Source organism: Amblyomma maculatum, chromosome 4 (assembly GCF_055883805.1).
Source record: "Amblyomma maculatum isolate TAMU_Amacu chromosome 4, ASM5588380v1, whole genome shotgun sequence".
NCBI classification, from domain to species: domain Eukaryota; kingdom Metazoa; phylum Arthropoda; class Arachnida; order Ixodida; family Ixodidae; genus Amblyomma; species Amblyomma maculatum.
The window spans coordinates 41792096-41805467 of NC_139347.1; the positions used below are offsets into that span (position 1 = coordinate 41792096).

Here is a 13372-nt window from a genome sequence, read left to right on the forward strand (position 1 = left end):
TGCCTCTTGAGTTATCAAAGAAAGCTTCCTTCCTGATCTACCTTTTCCACTTTCGGTATAATTCCACACTCTGTTTCTTTTCCATCGAATTTATTAAATTTTTACCTTCTGTGCTTTTCACCTGTTGCTTAACGCTCTTTATTTCTTCGTCCTTGTGACCAGCATACTTACTGGTTAGTTTTCTAGTTCTTTTCCTCCATTGTGAGTCAGCGCTTTTTAGGTATAGGTATTTTAATATTTTAGCTGCCTATCTGTTACTGTCCAATTTCCTCAGGCGTTCCTCATATAATATTTTACTCTGAGCTTCCCGTACTTCGAAAGATGTCCAGCCCATATCTCCCTGTACCGTCTCATTTGTGGCTTTGCCGTGGGCACCTAGAGGCTAGTGCTAATCGTCCGACAGCTCTCTGACTTATTTCTAATGTCGACTGTACCTCTGATTTTACGCACAAAACCAGATGTGGTTTTGTGCCTAAAAGATGTGGTTAACGTCTTGAAAATCGAGGCAAATCGCCCACTGAGCACTAAATAGTCGACGTCTGTGTACGAGAGCAGTGATTTAGTTCTGTCAACAACGGTCTCCAAATCGGCGGTAGCTGGAAGAATATTCTGACAGCCAGATGGGGTGCGATCACTGCTGCGATGGTAATCCAAAGCCGGACCTCCTTGAGTCGCGTGGGAGTCGTTCGGTCGTACCTTATTTGTCGGGTTTGCCAGGCGGCGGTGGTCACTTCGCCCATCCGGGATGCACGCCGCACCGTTGTCGCAGTAGTCGTGCGTCGTGGTCATCGTGGACATCGTATCCTCGAGGTTGTCCCTGTAGGTGGGGGCATCATTGTCTACTGCTTGCTGAAATGGTGGACGGAACGTCGGTGAACGGTCTTGTTGAGTTCACAGGTTGGCAACTTCACCCCACAAAGCCGCACGCTCTGGTTTCCCTGACGAAGGCTCGGGGACCGTTCCCGAGTGACGGGAGCGTGTGCGCGGAGTAGTGAAGAGAAGCGGCGAGGAGACGAGCGGTAGAATGCGCGTTGCGATTGGGTGTCGGCGAAATGGTTGTCGATGTCACGAGGGTGTTGACCCGACAGTGGTCGTGGGGCGTCGAACTCGAAACCACGCAGTCCAAGACGTCGGTATGGACAGCATCAACGGTTGTGACCAGCTTCATCACAGTTACAGCACAAGGGGCGCTTATCCTGTGTTCACCACACGTCTGACTTTCGTGGAGCAGGAGTTCCCACTGGTACGAATTGGGTAGATGGACGCTGAATGCGAGGCGGCGGCACAAATTCCTCACGAATGGCCCGAGGACTCTACGGGGCGTCTAAGTGCGGCAGCATAGCTCACATAATTTGGCGGCCGTGGCGACTGCAGGGCAGGATTCGAGGCTCCGATGCCTGCTGGCCCTCCTCCCGGACGTCAGCGAATGCGGGAGGTTGGGACTGTGACAAGGGCGAAAAAATGCACACAGTCTTCGCGCAGAATGGCTCGTATGGTTTCTCGAAGTGCGTCGTTATGACCAGCTGTTTTGACACAAGCTGCAGAAGCAACTTGGCATGGACGGTCAAATTGCCTAAAGCGCGTTTCCAACGCTTTTTCGATGTTCGTAGCCTCGGTGGCGAACTAGCTGACAGCAGAGAGTGTGTGCGGCATAATTCGGTGAAAAGTTCTCCCTTCACACCTTCCATTAGAAAGCGCTCCTGCTTGTAATCAGGCATGTATGGATCAGCGCGTCGGAATAGTCGATTCATTGCTTCCACAAAAACAGCGACACTTTCGTTTGGATGCTGCTGGCGAGTCTGAAGCAAAATCTCGGCTCTCTCTGCGTACCATAGTCGTGAATGTCTTAAACAGTTCAGTCTTGAACATGTCCTAGGCGGTCAGAGATGCCTATCTGTTTTCGAGCCATATCCGCGCAGCATCATCCAAGGCGAAGTATGCATAACGAAGCTTATCGCGGTCATTCCATTTGTTGAGAGCCGCGACTCGTTCGCAGCTATCAATCCAGTCTTCTGAATCTTCGTTTGGGAAGCCGTGAAAGGTAGGAGGCTCCCGTGGTTGGTGCAGCACTACTGGAGTAGCTACTGGAACAGCCTGCATTATTAGCGCATTTCGTCCGCTCGAAGCATTGTTAGGTAGGGAACAAGAATTGAGGCCGAGGAGCCGGCGAGTGGTGCGGTGAACTGGCGTGATGTGCATTGAACCGGCAAAGCGAGGGCTGCGCTCACGGTTTTCCGGGGACGTTTGGTTCATGGCCCTTACCCAGCACATCCACCAGTTTTCACGACCTCGGAAACACCTTGAGAACACAGGACGTCCACACCGGTCTCTTTAAATCCGTAGCAGAACGGCAAGTCAAGCGACGGCGACATTGGAACCGAGTGGAGCTTGAGGGAGAGCCAGCGACTTTTTTGTCCTCGTTGGCGGGCTGCTGGCTGGCACTGGACAATAGCAGGTCTATATATAGTACGCTGTATACAATGTGTTGCATGCATAGTAGCGTGGATTTGCTGAATCTAATTGAGAGCTGATACAATGCATTGCCTGCATTGTACTCTGCATTCGCTGAATAAATTGAGAGAGCAAAAGAAATTGCATTTAAGGTGGAAGGAGAGCCTTTATTCATTCCTTCTAAGCGGCAGTCATCCCACGAGGTCACCACTGCGCCTTCTTCAAGGTGCATTCTGTTTGAGTATCACAGATTCCGTGACGTTTTCTGGAAAGGATGGTGCTATTGTATGACTGAGCCATTGCTTTTGGACGGCTGGCTTACCTGCCTCCGGCATAGCTTGCGTCGCTGCAAACTTTCCTCTGATGTTGGAAGTATTCCAAGTGGCCGCTGTAGTGAGAGGAGGCACTATTTTCAATCTAGACAATAAAACTAAGCTACCAAGCCTTGCATTTTGAGCCTTTTACTGTCTACACGGCACGCACAGTGTAGGGCTAGACTACAGCCGAACGACCTCTTAACCGCAACATAATCGAATGCCATGAGCCTTGGCTAAAGAGGTTCAATTAATGATGCAAAACTATAGATAGTACTATCGATACCATTGTATTGAATCAGTGTCGAAGCTATATGTAGCAATAAAACTACAAATAGCACTATAGACAAGATTTTTTTTATACCACTATCGATAGTATATGTATCGACCACGCGAACTGCAACGTATACGTATACTCGGCTTCCCGATTGAGGGGCATGGTGTTAGTGGTAGTTATGACTGGACTTTACGTTTTCCCATTCTACGCGTCACTGAGATCTGCTCACGTACCACACGTAGAGATACAGGATTAAGCGTTACAGTTGCGAATGTCCTCGGTGTACTGGCAACAGTGACCCAAGACACACATCTTGGGGCGCCTGATTTTGAACCGAAATCGGGCAAATTTATTATTTCAGCGAATATGGGGGCCGACATATGTGCTTCTCGTAGTTTAGTTGTTGCTTTCAAAGCAGCAGAAGAAGCCGGTTGTGCCACGTGAGCTAGTATTAAACATACAGCGTCAGCACGCAGATTATGCAGATTCATGTCAGCCTAGCCCAATAATATTGCTAGTGTTTCGGAACTCGTTAACGTAACATTGGTTAAAAAAAAAAAACGCTTCTTATTTCTTACCTACCGTTTGAACCTTCATTGTGTTTCCGGGTAGACGCTACAAGACTCCTCGAAATAGAAATAATTGTAATTGATGTTAAGTATGTCATTTCGAATACTTTTCTCGGTAGATTTGGCTGGCAGCAACCTTGTTACTTGGGCCCAGGTGTTGTAGAAAAATAATAATAAAAAAATATAGTGGGATGAAAATTTTGTATAATGCTGTAGTGGTGCAGTCTGGGTCAACAGAAGAACGCGTATTTTCGGCGATTGGAAAGGTCGACACAGATAGGAGGAACAGGCTGAATGGAAATAAAGTTGATATGCTTGTGTTCCTTCATCAGGACGCTTGGATAGCACAGGATAATTAGGTTAAACTGTTCAGCTGCAGCGGAAAAAAAGCCGCTATAAGTGTGCGGATTAGCTCTGCTACAAATTTACATCACGTTTTGTAATCTCAAAATAAAAACTGTCTACTAAATATATTGGCATGCTGTTAGTAGTTACTGTCGAGAAGGAATGTAGTGATAGAAATATTCCCGGACCTTTCAATAATTAAATCAATTCAGTCAAAAAATTTATTTCATTCATAGAAACATTGGCCATATATTGCACTAACTCATTATGCTGATAGTAAGGTATCGCAAATGTTTTGGTAATATCGGTGGCCAACAATTACAAAATTTTCAGAATCCTATCGCTAGTATTACCGGTAGTAACGCTTAAGATGATACTAGCGATAATACTGCTATCGAATTCATAACGATATCCTTTTTGCACCATCAGTAGTTTTTAAAACAATCGATAGTCAATTCACCGATAGTTTTGCATCACTAAATTCAACAACTATTTTACCCTCAGCATGACAAAGCTACAGACCGTGAAATAACTTCTACTGAATGTGTAGCTGGCGCGCCAAAATTGTCTGGCTTTAAATACGTACTCAAGCGAAGCAGTCCATGAACAGGAGCACGGTAACGGGTGCACCATAAACCTCACGCAGAGCGGAAGAGCTGGTAAACTAATCTGGTTTGGTGACACTTGTCCAGAACGTCCTCGACACCTATTGTTTTGTCAGAATAAATTTTTTCTCTCTTTCTGTTGGTGGCTTCGGCCTAATCATTAGGCTTATAGCATCCTTAAGTGAAATCTTTAAGTAAATAGTTACGAATGAAAAGCTAGGATGCGCCCGTGACCGCAGGCTAGTGGCTGCGAGGGCTTCGTCAGGAACATTACTGTCTTGTTCTCCAGTTTCACTTATACTTTTTTTTTTCCTGGTGGTGGCGTAAGCTGTGGCTTCATTATTACAGGCTCCTTTACAGTCTTGTTTACTGACTAGCTCACATTTACCGATGTGATAATCACAATCAGAATATCATCGTTCTGAATGTTATGCCCGTAGCTTGCGTCCTAATAATGCTTTTGCTGCGGTATAAGAATAGGCTGCCAATGTTTCGGAAATACCCGGCAAAAAGTATGGATTAATGAGTGGTTCCGTGCGACAACAATTTTAATGAATATACATGTACTTGGAATTGCTCCTATCGCCAAATGTTTGACTGCAATGGTCGTAGAGGGATTCATTTCATTTCTTGGCGTGCATTTTAACCAAACTGCATTAGCACTGGCTTATAGGAATGTGGAAGTCGGTCATGCATGCTTACCCCAGTTAACTAGATCCACGAAAGTATCTGAAACCACGATGACACAAGGTACTCTTTAGCGGCTGAGATAAAAGAGAACATTTGAAAACATAATATCATGGTAACGAAGAATCCTCACGGGATATTTGAGCTGCGCTAGGAGAAATAGAAAATAACTCTCCTGGCATCTCTCCAAGGTTACTCAAATTATGCGTTTCCTGCTGCTTTAGCCCAACTATATGCTAACACTCATGGCGCCAGGCTTCGGATTTCAAGAACACCGTGTCCAAGTAAGGACACGGTTTTTCTCGATGTGCATGTCTATATATACCCGCGGTATGTCTGCTTTCGTGGCTCAGTCTAGTAAGACTTTCCTTTATTGCGCCACTCACTACATACACCGTCACAGCAATAATGAACAACCTGACCGTGTGGATGTAAAAGCAAGGTAGAGAGTGCAAGCATCGGCAGCATGCCGCGTCAAAACTGCATTAAAGGTTAGGATCTATTTCTCCTTATAACGCACGCTGGAGTGTAAATGTGCCCTCGCAAGCAAGGCTGTAGCGAACACCTCGGTAATAGTAAGCTCACCTTCCCTGAATGCGTAGATCATGAAAGCGGCGAACAGAGACATGATCGCCATGGAAATCATGCTGATTTTGGCACAGCACCACCTAGAGCACAAGGGAGCCGCAAGAGGCCTGCGAGATGAGAAAACGGTCGGTTGTAAGACCGGGTATTGACGCCTTACATGGTCTAAAAGGAACGGTGAGATGGTACTGCTTGTTCAGTGCTCCATAAATCGTCTGTTCTTTATATTCTTTACTGACTTTTTTCCTCCCTTAAAGCATGCGCGTGGTATCAGTATGCAACCGCTCGTGACGTCACTGTATTCTGACCTCTCAGCGAGCCCCATTGCTATGGCGCGCTGCAGTGGCACACGTGCGGCCTCACTGAATAGATACCAATAAGCGTGCTGCGCCACGCGCTGAAACTGCGCTGGGTACGGCTTTACTGAACACTGATCAAGCAGCACGGCAGTGTTATGCGCCGCAGTTTTGCAAATGTGCCTTTAACAGACACTCCTGTAAAATGAAATTTAATGGTGCAGAAAAGAAAGGGAGGGGAACTATCGATTTCTCGGACGCTCACGGGATAGCATGCGGACGTGGGTGATGATGCATCATCTGCGCCGGCCGGTTCACCCGCGGCGCCTCGGCATGCAGCGGTAGTGTGGAACCAGCCATCGGCGCTTCGTCACGCAACACAGGGTTGGAAAAGTGCTCGGGGCGGACAGGAGCCTGTGGAACTTCCACCCTGAGAACCTGCAGGAAGTCGCATGCAAGATCATCATCGGCTTTTGTTACGACTGCTATAATTTTGGAGAACACGTTTTGAAGGTATTTGACAAAAGCGAGGTGGGCAGGAGTGAAAGGAAACGTCATTTGCATTTGTCGGATTAGATGATTTCCAAGCCGAAGTTGTACTCTCATCTGTTTCCTAACGACCAAACAAACATTAAAGCAAGTCGGCACTGCGAAAGTCTCTGGCTTTTACAAGCGGAGAAGTTGAGCGCTCTTTATTGTTTAGTGCGTTTGAATTATAAGCATTGCTGGCACCGTTGAGGACGGTGAAAGAAAGGGGATGAAGATATCAAAAGGTATTTCTCGGAACCCCAGGTGGTTAAATTTAATCCAAAGCTCTCCGCTATTACGTCTCATTTCCTTTTCCGTCTTTCCTTCCCCTATTCATGATTTTTCCAACGATGTGGTTTGCCGATTACCAGTTTTTTATTATTGTTGTTATTAAACGGCGAAGAACGTCTCCAAAAAGGTAAGTCCTGTTTCAGTATAGCGACTGTCTGGTGAAATATGCCTCAGCTCATGATTCTCATATGTTCTAATGTCAGGAGTGCTGTTCGGGTCTTCTGAGCTCCCGGATATTTAGATTAGATCATTGTAATCACCTCACGGAACTATGGCTGCACTTTGCTAAGGAAGAGAAAATGATTAAGATGCCGTAGCATGTGCATATAATTTCGCTTCACATCGCTATCAATTATCTGTAACTGAGACGCAAAACTTAATCGTGAGTTTTGCTGCAGCCCTTTATGAACCCGCTGAGTAGCTCAGTGGCAATGACATTAGACTACAGATTCCAAAGAGGGGGATTCGATCCCCACCGCAGCGGCCACTTTATCACTGAGGGACAAAAGCTAAACGTGCGAGTACTTTGCTATGACGTTAAAGAGCTACAGGAGGTATGAATTTCTGGAGTCCTTCACTAGGACGTTCATCATAGCCTGAGCCGCCTTGGGGCCTTAAAGCTTATAAACGAAACCAAACCTTTCAAATGTTTCGAGCGTTTGTCCTCGGAAAAGGCAGGAGCATTACCTGAACAGAACAACGGCTGGCGGATCGCGGTGCAGGCTGCACCACGACCGTTTCCGGAGGTGGTTCGCCTTCTGCCACGTCGACTTCGTAGGAAAACACAGATTCTGGCCCAGGCGGAGTGAAAGCTCCGGTGGAGGACACATCGGGCAACCCGGCTGGTGATGCCACGGACATTTCTGATGAAAAGTGGGTCACACTCGCCACATGCAGCGTCGTGTCAGTCGGTGAAGTCGGCAGCACCTCGGCGATAGCCACACACGGCGTTTGGCTTGAGACTACTGAATTGGCCCGAGGCGGGCTTTCTTCAAGATGACTTTGAATCAAGAAAAGCCGAAAACATAGGGTTACATTCACGAAAAGTATAATGTTGCTCGACCACACCTGGCCATAGATTGTCGTTTCACTTAGCTTCGGATAAGTAAACCGCTTGCGCAGCAGTGGCTTTGAGACGTTCATTGAGCCTCGTCCTTCACTTTATGTAATGCATTGCAGTTAAAACTATTCTATCCATACTTTCATGCACTGTGGTTGATAAACTTTCGCTAGCAGTGTAACTGCGCTCATGAATGGTGACGTCCCGTGGGGGCGAACTTTAGTACGCAAGTGTTGGAATACGACTAATTTTGCTACAGGGTAGCCGGCGTCTAGTTCTTGAGACTGGTATGCCGTGCCAGAAAGGAAAACGCTACAGTAAAGACAAGCAGGATGGCCCCTCGGGGTTATGTTTTTTTTTTCCTTCCTCGCACCGTGCAGTCGAAAAAGACCGCTGGCACCAAGCAAGCCCAGGAGCCAGTCATTCTATTTGGCAGTAGCAGCAAACTTCTCTAAGGCATTAAAGGTTTGCCATAATCATTCAGAAGGTCTTCATGTTAGAACATAAACTAGAACAGGTGAGCTGCGGGGGAGTGCGCATGCTTTAAAACCCGCAAATAGTGAAAGTTGCCGGGAGATGGGGTGAATACACTCACGTTGCCTCGTTCACGAGGTTCTCGGCGAGCAACTTGAGGCTGGTGGCGAAGCCCGTGCGGACGTCGTGCGCCACGGGTCCATCCCGGCCTCCGCGCACGCGCTCGCTGGAACCATGCAGTGACTCGGCCGCCGTGCTCCGGAACAGGGCCGGCCGGCGCTCCAGGGACTTCGTGGGCGACGGGGGCCCCAGGCCCGCGTCGCCGCCGACTAGCAGCATCGAGCTGCGGCAGCTCTTCTTATCGGGCACAGCTCGGCTGCTGGACCTCGGCAGCAGGGAGCCTGTCCTGCCTTCCGACGGCAGCTCTGTGCGGAGTGCATCGAAGGCCATGAGCAATGTCGCAAACGCTAACCTGCAGCTCCTGATGACGTGAGAAGCGGGGATTTCAAAGCTGCTCAACGTTTTATCTAATGCTCAGATATATCTAAAACATACATGTCGTTGACCTATAATACCAAATTTTACAATTTTGACTCAACACTTTCAATAAACGCAAAGGCGTGACAGGAATACTTCTATGCCAGGCCCTTTTAACTCAAAGATATTCGCACTCTGGCCTCTTTGTTGCACGCCCACCTTATTGTACGTTGAGAAGAGGCGAGTAGAAGAAAATATCAGAACGAGATATCCCGGGTAAAGAGGTCACTGAGGCTTAATTGAATTGCACTGTATGACGTTGAGAAGAGGCGAGTAGAAGAAAATATCAGAACGAGATATCCCGGCTAAAGAGGTCACTGAGGCTTAATTGAATTGCACTGTATGACTGTGGGAAATTTAACTTCCTGAGGCAACTCAATGGGTCCAGGTATACGCCATAGTGTAGGACTCCGAGGTAGTTTTGGCCACCTGGGGCTCTTTATCGTCCTCAGAAATGAATATACAAGGACGTTTCTTGCATTTCATCTATAGCCGATGACATCAGACGGACGTCAGAGTCACTGAGATTCTGAGGTGCAGGTCTAAATTAGCAGACAATCGGCATCCTGCCATTCGGCAAAGAGGTTTCGGATTTGCCTGTAACACCTCACGCTTTTTTGGGTTAATTCAGACACCGTGTGTGAATTAACGCTGTTGCCATGTGGGTACCACTAACACGGACACCACCTAAGTGTTTGCGGCTAATGTTTGCTCCTTTCAATGCATCTGTCTACGATGTGCACTACTTGTAATGTAGTAGGTAAGAATGATGTGTTCGTGGAACTGAGACACGACGTCCTTAAAAATATACTTTGTGCATGTGTACTCCGAAAACATCGCATCTTATCGAAGACAGAACAAGCCCTTTACCAGAGGCTTCGGTCTGGGTTGTGAAGCCAGAAGACGTGCAACCGCTCACAGCATCCATCAATGTACCCTCCAACCGCCGAGTCTCGAACGTGTGCTGTCCGTCGAGCCGTGCAGACACCCCGTCGTCGTTCGGCGCTTTTCCAGGCAATGCATCTTTCGCAGGTATGACCGCTTCTCCAGCGCCCGGGGTCACCTCACAGCCACTCTGCATTTTTCTTATTCGTGCGGTGCTCTTGCCAGGCAACTTAGAATTTCTTTGTCCCTGTCGGCTACAACAAGCCTAGCCCGTTAGCGGCCGGGCAGCAGAAGACCCTGGTGGGTCAGCGACAAGCAAACATGCCCTGCTACTCACAGCGCCTACATAGGGCAAGGCGGTAAACATATCATCCGTCCTCTTTTTCCTCTCCTTCAGGCCGTCCCAGCATCCATGATGGAAACTGTGCGCACGCTGCTGTTGTTGTTGTTCTCCTCGAATTTGATGGCACATACCCACACAGGGGGATCCATAGAGTTCCTTACACTAACTAGAGGGAAAGCTGAGGGCGCTGCACTTCAGCCACCATGGGCGCGCTAAGAATCATGGGCCGGTGTGTTACTTGTTGCGGGACAGTCGGTCTTTCTCGGGTGCGTGGAGTGGCGTTACTGCGATGTTTTTTTTTTCGTCATCATCATCATCTGAAGGCGCGTGCATAGACCGCGAAAGCCATAGTAGCGAAGGCGCAAAAGGAGACGTCGCCAATAAATGGTTTCTGTTTCCCGAAATGCCACTAAAAACTTCCTTAAGTGAGTGCACAACGATAAATATTTTCATAACATTTTTTTTATTTCAAAGTTTGCCTATTAAGTGCGAAATATTGGTATTTGTGCTGCACAAAACTAAGCCAATAGGAGAAAGAGCTATCGCTTATACTGGATAAATCTCACATTGGCATTCTGTTTCTCTCTCTTTTTGTAATTTATAGTCACAATATTCAATCTTAGGACATTATTTACGGTAGAATAACGCTTATCTTGGCATTAGTTTTGGCTAAAAGTTGTAGTTCTGCACTCGGTAGCTCTCCGGCCCATGCTGCTTTGAGCGCCCATGGTGGCTGAACTGGCCGTCTGGAAACTCCATGTAAACGCCCATAGATGGCAGCACAGCTTTCCCTCTAGGTAAAAGAAACTCTATGGGGGGATCGGTCATGTTCTCCTGCCAGCGACCCCACGGTTGGTCACTAGTTCAAGACGCACATAGCATCCGTCCAGCTAGGACTGGCTCCTTTACACCGAAAGCTTTAGTAAAATTGGCGGAGCCAGTTAGCAACAAATCCTACCCTGGAATCTACAGATTAAGCTGGGAGGCCTTAATAAAACAATGAATTCAATTAGTTCAATCAACTGCCATGAATCATCTGTTTGAAAATTCACTTTAAATATTAACCACCTGTCATATGCCATGGTTGCCGGGTGGTAAATTGACGAGAAGGAAATCTCTCTCTCTACTTGTGCGAGAGGAGGGAGAAACCGGAAGGTAGCTGCCCCACGGGAACAGCCCAGAGGCCGGATACCGCGGACGAAGGAGGTTATGACGGGGGCGGAGAAAACCCAAAGTGTTCTTGCCCAAATAAAATGGAAAAATAAAAAGTGGCTACCGTGGAAGAATAAACCTCATCACGATTACTATGAGAGGAAAAAAAGAGGTCAGCAAGGAGTGAAATAGGGCGCGATGCTATTTCGACCAGATTTAGTGATCATAAAGCTGTCGCCTTGCGCTGCGTGAAGAAATGAGCGTGTGGTTAAATCACTAAACTGCAGCTTTCCCTGATTAATGCAATTATTTCAATAAATGTAATGTTCGTTCTTCTTCCCAATATTGATTTCGCCCAGGCTACTGTCCTGACGTAGCAATTTTTATATTTAGCAGATAAACTTCAAATGGCAATACACGTAGGAAATTGTGCCGGTGCAGTATTTGTAGACTTCAGCAAGGCATTTGATTCTATTAACCTCTTAATTCTTTTCTTCAAAACAGAAGCAGTAGGAACCGCATGCCCATCGCTGACTGATTAAAATTTTATCTAAAGGCCACAGCCAAATAATGTTTCAGGCGTCTATTCCGATGAAAAACTACTAATATAGGCGTACTTCAAGGCTCAACAATAAGCCCACTTCGTTTCTCAGCCTATATTAATTACCTGCCTAACTGCGTTACTTACTTCAAATGCGTATTATATGCCGACGATACTACAATCTTTACCTCCGGTAAATCCGTATCGACTGTTGTTAATAACCTTAACCAGGACATCGATCATGTTTTAAACTAGTCTGCACATGATATGCTTCCGATGAATCCTTTGAAAACCTCTTTTCTATTATTTATCTCCCACCAGGCAATCATATCCGTCTATTTGAATCGGCCAGTATATAATTACAAAGCGATCACTGCGTGTACTTGGGCGTTAAATTGGATCCACATTCAAAATTTTATCAGTATATTGTCCACGTAAAAGCTAAACTAGCGTATGACATGCGCCTTCTAAATAGGCCACGAGCCTTCTTTCGTATGCTACACTGACGTCATTATAATATGCATTCTCCACTCCCAAATCACCTACGATATTGTGGCATGGGAAACAACACGAATTCAACTCTCTATACAAACCATTCAAAATCGCCCACTTAGATTAATTACTTTTAGCTTGAATGATTGTAATGCTTAACAATTACGTCCACATAAACATGAAATCCTTACAGTCACTGAAATCTTTAATTATAGGCTATGCATATTCTTTTATAAACTGTTAAACAACGAGCTTCTGGTGTCACTTATCGGGAAAATTTCACAAAGCAAATATAAAAAGCATTATTTGCAAACAAAAATATATTACTTCATAGAGTACGCAAATATCGTGGTCGGAAATACATTGACATCCATCATTAATTCACTAAACAAAAACAGATTTGCGTCTTAAGTTAAAAGTGTCCTTTCATATACAGAAAATTGAGATTTCGCAACGAATGTATGTTATCATCTCTGCATGACAAACACTTTTCCTGTTGTCACAAGTTATAATTCTGTTCTGTTATGCCCATTTGACCCCATTTTTAGATTACTATTTGATATGGCATGCAATTTATCTGCTCAGTGCGTCTTATTTTGCAAACTAATGCTATGTTAAGAGCGTTAGCCCTTACTGGTTACATTTGCCGGTTTCTCTTCCATTTCTCCGTCGCTCTCAGGTTCAAGATGGCGGTTAAGCCACATGATAATCGCTACAGCATTGCAAACAATTTCTCAGCTACCACGTGGCCACCCGTACTAAGGATTTCACCACTTGGTCCAACATTTGTGACGTCATGATTCCCTAGAGCCACGTGACCGATGCCCATGGGCGAAGCAGCTTCACGCTAGAAGGTTGAGTGTCGTACGGTGAAAATACGTTTTGTGTCTTCCGTTTACTTCAATCAGTTTCCCGCTTTCGAGAGGTACAAAATTTCAAC

The 13372-nt window shown here is 46.2% G+C and overlaps 1 protein-coding gene across 1 annotated transcript; it reads right to left on the reverse strand.

Annotated features, from left to right (window-relative positions):
* Positions 1 to 2672: 2672 nt before the first annotated feature.
* Positions 2673 to 10103, reverse strand: LOC146190828 (uncharacterized). The gene is made up of 8 exons (XM_084599848.1): positions 9890 to 10103; positions 8604 to 8907; positions 7636 to 7948; positions 6395 to 6567; positions 5834 to 5943; positions 5264 to 5290; positions 2774 to 2839; positions 2673 to 2716 (listed from the first exon to the last, which is right to left on the reverse strand). Exons 1-8 carry the CDS (start codon positions 10098 to 10100, stop codon positions 2673 to 2675), a joined length of 1248 nt encoding a protein of 415 aa, XP_084455974.1. The 5' UTR covers positions 10101 to 10103.
* Positions 10104 to 13372: the final 3269 nt, after the last annotated feature.

Excerpts from the sequence above, each read along its gene's own strand:
- LOC146190828 (XM_084599848.1), bottom strand. The coding sequence starts at position 10,100 with ATGCAGAGTGGCTGTGAGGTGACCCCGGGCGCTGGAGAAGCGGTCATA. Across the intron at positions 8,908-9,889 it reads AACCCAGACCGAAGCCTCTG|AGCTGCCGTCGGAAGGCAGG; the intron begins GTAAAGGGCTTG and ends CACTCCGCACAG. Across the intron at positions 5,291-5,833 it reads GATCTACGCATTCAGGGAAG|ATACTTTCGTGGATCTAGTT; the intron begins GTGAGCTTACTA and ends TCGTGGTTTCAG.